This window comes from Emiliania huxleyi, assembly GCF_000372725.1.
Source record: "Emiliania huxleyi CCMP1516 unplaced genomic scaffold EMIHUscaffold_65, whole genome shotgun sequence".
Taxonomy (NCBI): domain Eukaryota; phylum Haptophyta; order Isochrysidales; family Noelaerhabdaceae; genus Emiliania; species Emiliania huxleyi.
The window spans coordinates 87804-93064 of record NW_005197128.1 but is presented as its reverse complement, the minus strand read 5'-3'; the positions used below and the strand labels follow the sequence as shown (position 1 = coordinate 93064).

The 5261-nt window shown below is 62.4% G+C and overlaps 1 protein-coding gene across 1 annotated transcript; it reads left to right on the top strand.

The window, feature by feature from the left end:
- On the top strand, positions 1 to 1912 carry EMIHUDRAFT_452601 (hypothetical protein). The gene is made up of 6 exons (XM_005762986.1): positions 1 to 508; positions 628 to 658; positions 845 to 862; positions 1178 to 1262; positions 1441 to 1523; positions 1661 to 1912. Exons 1-6 carry the CDS (start codon positions 70 to 72, stop codon positions 1821 to 1823), a joined length of 819 nt encoding a protein of 272 aa, XP_005763043.1. The 5' UTR covers positions 1 to 69; the 3' UTR covers positions 1824 to 1912.
- Positions 1913 to 5261: the final 3349 nt, after the last annotated feature.

Sequence of the window (5261 nt, the reverse complement as noted above, 5' to 3'; positions counted from 1 at the left end):
GGTGGAGCCTTGCTCGGCGCCTCGCCCTCAGCAGAGCGGGCGAGAAAAGCTGAAGCTGTTCGCGCCACAATGTCTCCGCCCCGCCTCTCCCTCGTCCTCCTCCTCCTCCCGCCGTGCGCGTCCGCCGTGCGCTTCCTCGTGCTGCGGCACGGACAGACGGATCACAACCGCGACGGCATCATCCAGGGTTCGTCTGACGTGTCACGGCTGAGCGACAGAGGCCGCACGCAGGCGCGGGAGGTGGGCGCCGCGCTTGCGCGACTGGGCGACGTCCGCGTCGCGCGCACCTTCCTCTCTCCGCTGGCGCGCGCACAGCAGACGCACGAGATCCTCCTCCTCGACCGACCCGACCTCCCGACGCCGACGACGCTGGACGGCCTGCGGGAGATCGACCTCGGCTCGTGGGAGGGCCGTGCCAAAGCGGAGCTCCGCGCAGAACAGCCTGATGTGTACGCGGCGTGGCAGTGCGACCCGCTCGCGATGGTCGTCGACGGCAGGAGACCTAGATGTTCGGTCCACATCTCCCGACTGCAATGGGGCTGCCTCATGCATGCACTCACACCCTGAGCGGGTGTGTCGAATGGGGCTGCGCTCACACACCCCGAGCGCGGTGTGCTCACAGCGTAGGTCGGAAGCCGATCGTCGAGCTGTGGGAGAGGTGTGGGCTCACCCTCACGCACCGGGCCTTGCGTACAAGCCATGCGTGCCGGGCCTGCTCCGGCCTGCCCGTCTGGGTGTGGAGATGGCAGGAGATGCGAGGGGGCTGCCCGGCCCTTGCCCCACCACCTCGTGTGAGTGGAGTCGTCCCGCCGCAAGGTCCTCACCTTGCCTCACCTTGCCTTAGGGCCCGGTCGGCTGCTTGGCTCGCAATGCTAGATGCGGACTCCAGACCCGCATCTCCCCACATCTCCCCGTATCTCGAGGCCCTAGATGCGGCGCACAGGACCTGTGTCCTCCGACTCGCACTCGAGAGGCCAACCATTCCGCCGCACCCCGCTGTGCCCAGCTGTATTCAGCCGTACTCGACTGGACTCCGCTCGGGTCCAGCTGTGAATGGCTGCATTCGTGGCGCTTGCTCACTCTCGGAGCTCCCAATCCACTGCCTGAGACCCTCCCCAGACTTTGCTTCACGCAGGCCGAGATTACCCGAGATACTCTGGTGTAACTTGTGACGCAGGCCAACGCTGCGTGCGGTGGACACGGCGGCGGCGGAGGACGACGAGGGTGCGACGCTGGTGGTCTGCCACGGCTCGCTCGGCCAGGCGCCGCCCGCACCGCCCTCGGGCTCGAGATGGCCCGAGATGACCCGAGATGACCCGAGATGGCCCGAGATGACCCGAGATGACCCGAGATGACCCGAGATGACCCGAGATGGCCAGAGATGGCCAGAGATGGCCAGAGATGGCCCGGGATGGCCCAGATGACCACCCGCTCGGCCAGGCGCTGCTCTGCACCGCCCTCGGGCTCGACGCCACCGCGTGGCGGAGGCACCGCCTAGCTAGATGCACCGCCGAGAGAGCTCGGTGCACCGCCAAGAGCCGAGAAAGGGGGGCAGTCAGTGGCTGTCCGCCACCACCGCCGCTGTATGCGCGCGTCGCAGCTGTATCTCGCTTGGACGAGGGCTGCAGTCGCAAGCCCGACCCCGCCGACTCGCCCTCAGGCACCCCTTTCCAAACTGTGGCATGGCAGAGATCGATTGGCCGGCGGATGCGCCGCGGGCGACGCGCTGGCGGTGGCGGTTGCCAGAGGAAGGCTGCTGGCAGAGCGGGACCGCCGCCAGGGCTCTGCACTTGTCACGGGTCGGCGTGCGGATAGAAGGATAGGGAGCGGGGAGGTAAAAATGTGAAACACCAAACAGTCTGTTACTGTTTCGTGTTTGTAGTTTGATCTCTTTTATACCCAATTACCGCTCTTAGAGTTAGATCTTAGAAATAGAATGAGCACAGCGACGGCCGAGACGCGTCTGTTTAGTGTTTTGCAGCGCCACGCGGCGAAACAACGGTGCACGCGAGGCGCTCGGCGCGTCCGCACCGCGCAGGTGCGATTACATCACCCATCAGTTACAAGTTACCTGCAGGTGTGCGAGGCCAGATGAGTCATGAGAAACGCGTGTGTGTCACTCTAGAAGGGCAGCCCAGTTTGCGTCGACTGCTGGAGAAGCCGGAGCGGTGCGCCCCTGAGGCACGCGCAGGCGGCGCGATTCAACGCGCACGCGATCAAAGTACAGCAGGTGCGTTTCCTTCATATCGATCCAGCGCCCTGCAAGCCACTCGGGAACCCAGGTGGCAACGTTGAGCTGGTGGCGGTCAGTGCGCATGTGCACGCTGACGGAAAACGTCGGCTCGCCCAGGGAGGCCCAGTCGGCTCGAATCAGTGCCTCGCCCGCCGCCTATTCATGCAAGCTACGCCCGCGTGAGGCGCGGCCTGGCTCGCCGTGAGGCTCGGGCAAAGTTGCGCGGGACCCATGAGAAGCGGACCATAATGTCGACCTGAGTCTTAAACGTTCTCTCGTCGAGCCGCTCCATGGCATGCTCTCTGGAATCAAACACAAGCCAGGTCTCCGGATATCTCTCAACGTCGGCAAAGCCCTTTATTGCCGAATTCACAAAGTCAAGCCCAGTATCGAGACTCGCCACTGCAGCAACAGCTTTACCATACCAAGCCACGGGAGCGCGGCCAAAGGAGTCCGTCCCGTTCGGCGGAACACAAAGCTGAAGATCTAGGGTCACGCGACGCAGCTTCACACGTCGGCTTGCCCCTAGGACCACACCCCAGGCCTCCACGGGTGAGCGTGTGGAATTGAGCCGATAGACAAGGTGTTGCTGGTCTCTTGCACACGTCAAGATGACTGGCCCCGCTTCTGCCTGAGACTCCGCCGGTGGCCTCGTGGGGAGTAGGAGTGCAATGAGTAGCAGCGTGGCCAATGCGCACACGCCCGTTGGACGTCGATCGCACGTCGGGGCGGGGTTGGTCAGCATTTGTGTGTCGTCCGCGTATGGCAATACCCGGGGAGAGCACAAAAGGTTAAAAGATTTTTTTGACCAGAACTCTCTCTCACAGCAAGGCTCGACACAGGTGCGGACTGGCGCGTGCTAGCACTAACACAGGCAAACCACCGGAGCCGCAAAGGTTGAAAAGAATTTCGCCAACGAATTTTCAAACGTGGGTGTAAGTCGGAGAAGAAGTCGGAGATACTTGTAAGTCGGAGAGATAAGTCGGTGAGAAGAGAGAGCTTCGGCTGAGGGCTGACAAGCTGCCGAGAGAGTGATTTCGTGTTGGTTTTCGGAAAAAACGTGGGAGAACCACCCCAAATCGCAAATGGCAAAGATACGGACTTCCCCGATCATGCGCAGCAACTGGCGGGCAGGTGTATGTAGATTGAGCGCCGTTGGTGAGATGTTCAGAGACAGAGAGATTTTCTTGTTTTCTTGTTCTTGATGTTCAGTGCAGATGTGGTAGGTGTATCACTGTAGCTCCATTTTGAGATTTTGTGTTTTGTCCGTTAGAAGGGTAAAAAGAAAGAAAGAAAAGAGACAAACGCGCGCGCGCCCACCCCACAGCCCTCCGTATACTTCTTCTTGTCAAGGAGGGTGGGACTCTGACCTGTTCCGACCCTGATCCGACCTCTCTCGAACACCGACCTGATCCGACCGTGTTCACTTCGAACACGGTCGGATCAGGGTCGGACCAGAGTCGGAACAGTCAGTCAGTCTTACACACCTCCAAGCATGGAGGACGGGCCCACACGCACACACACGCTGCACACGATTGGCTCGGGAGCCGACACGAGGCACACTGTCACCGGCCTTAGCACCGGGTCCGGACTGCTGGACACACAGCACGCAGCTCACAGGACAGCTCACGAGGTGGCGCTATATAGTGGGGTTCTCAGGGACTGACACGGGAGAAGAAGGTGGAGCACAGGGACAGGGACACAGAACTCACGAACTGATATCCCACCCCGCGCCGGGGGCGGTGGCGCGCGCGAGCGCCGGGGTATTTGGACCCGCAGTCTGGCAGGCGCCAGGCCACAGACCCGCCGGCAGAGCCTTGAGTCGCATCCGCGATCCGCGCCGGCTCTCAGAAGAGATCCGGCGCGGCGCTGACCGCGTCCTCGGAGTGGACCATCGAGTACTCGATGGCTGTCCAGGAGAAGCGGTGCAGCTGCGGCATATTGCCGCAGTGCGGCAAATTGTCGCAGTGCGGCTGCGGCACTCCTGCTGCAGCGCGCGCGCGGTGGTGGTGAGGAGAGTGCGAGCCCTTGAGCTGCTGGGTCAATCCATCGCCGGCGCATGCGCCGGCCTTGAGGTGGTTCCCACAGCAGCTGGCCCAGGGGCTGTGGCCCTGCGCGGTCCGCGCAGGAAATGCCGAGCGTGCCGGGGTCCAGCCGGCCCCGCTCGGGGAGTTGAAGGCGGCCTCCGGTGGTGACAAGGGTCTCCGGAGAGGCCTCAACGCACCACGCGAGTGGCGGCCGCCACTCCGACGCGGCGCCGGTGGCGCTGCGCAGAATGCGCACCACCACCAAAAGTGCCCGCCCAAGCCACGGATTTGCGGAACAAGGTCGGGAAAAAGGACCGTACGTGGGGCAGCTCATCTGTTCCGACCCTGATCCGACCCTGTTCCGACCTTGTTCAAACCTAACAGGGTCGGATCAGGTCGGTGTTCACATAAGGTCGGATCAGGGTCGGATCAGGGTCGGAACAGGTCAGAGCCCTACTCGAGTCCCCGGGTACCTACCTAGGTACAGTGGGTTGCGGGCATTAAGAAAACAGGATTCCGCGGCACGCCGCCGTTTCTAAGCCTTTCCACAGCCCTCATCCACCCCACGCCGTGGTTTCTTAGCTCCGGGCGGGGCACTCAATCAAGCCAGAGCGTCGGCCCGAAGGATTTTTAGGTAAGAAGAGTGTTAAAGCTCGGTCCGCGAGGGCGATGCCAAGAGTCTGCCGCCGAGTCGGCTCTCTGGATGAGGGGAAGACGCACACACGCCTCCATCCACTGACCACTCCACTCAGAACACCGCAGACTTGAAAAGTGACAAGTGCGCTGCCGCAGGCCCAGGCGAAGAGAAATTTTGAGCTGCAGCTGGGGCTCCGGACCCGTTCACACTCGTGTCTGGCCTTTTCTCGGGGCCGCGCCTGCGGCGCCCCGTGGTTTCTTAGATTTTTGCGGAAATCGCTTGGTAGGGTTTCTTAATGCGACGTTTTTGGGGGCGCGCCGCCAGGCGCGTCCCCACTTTTGTATCACAGCTGCGAGGGCCAACC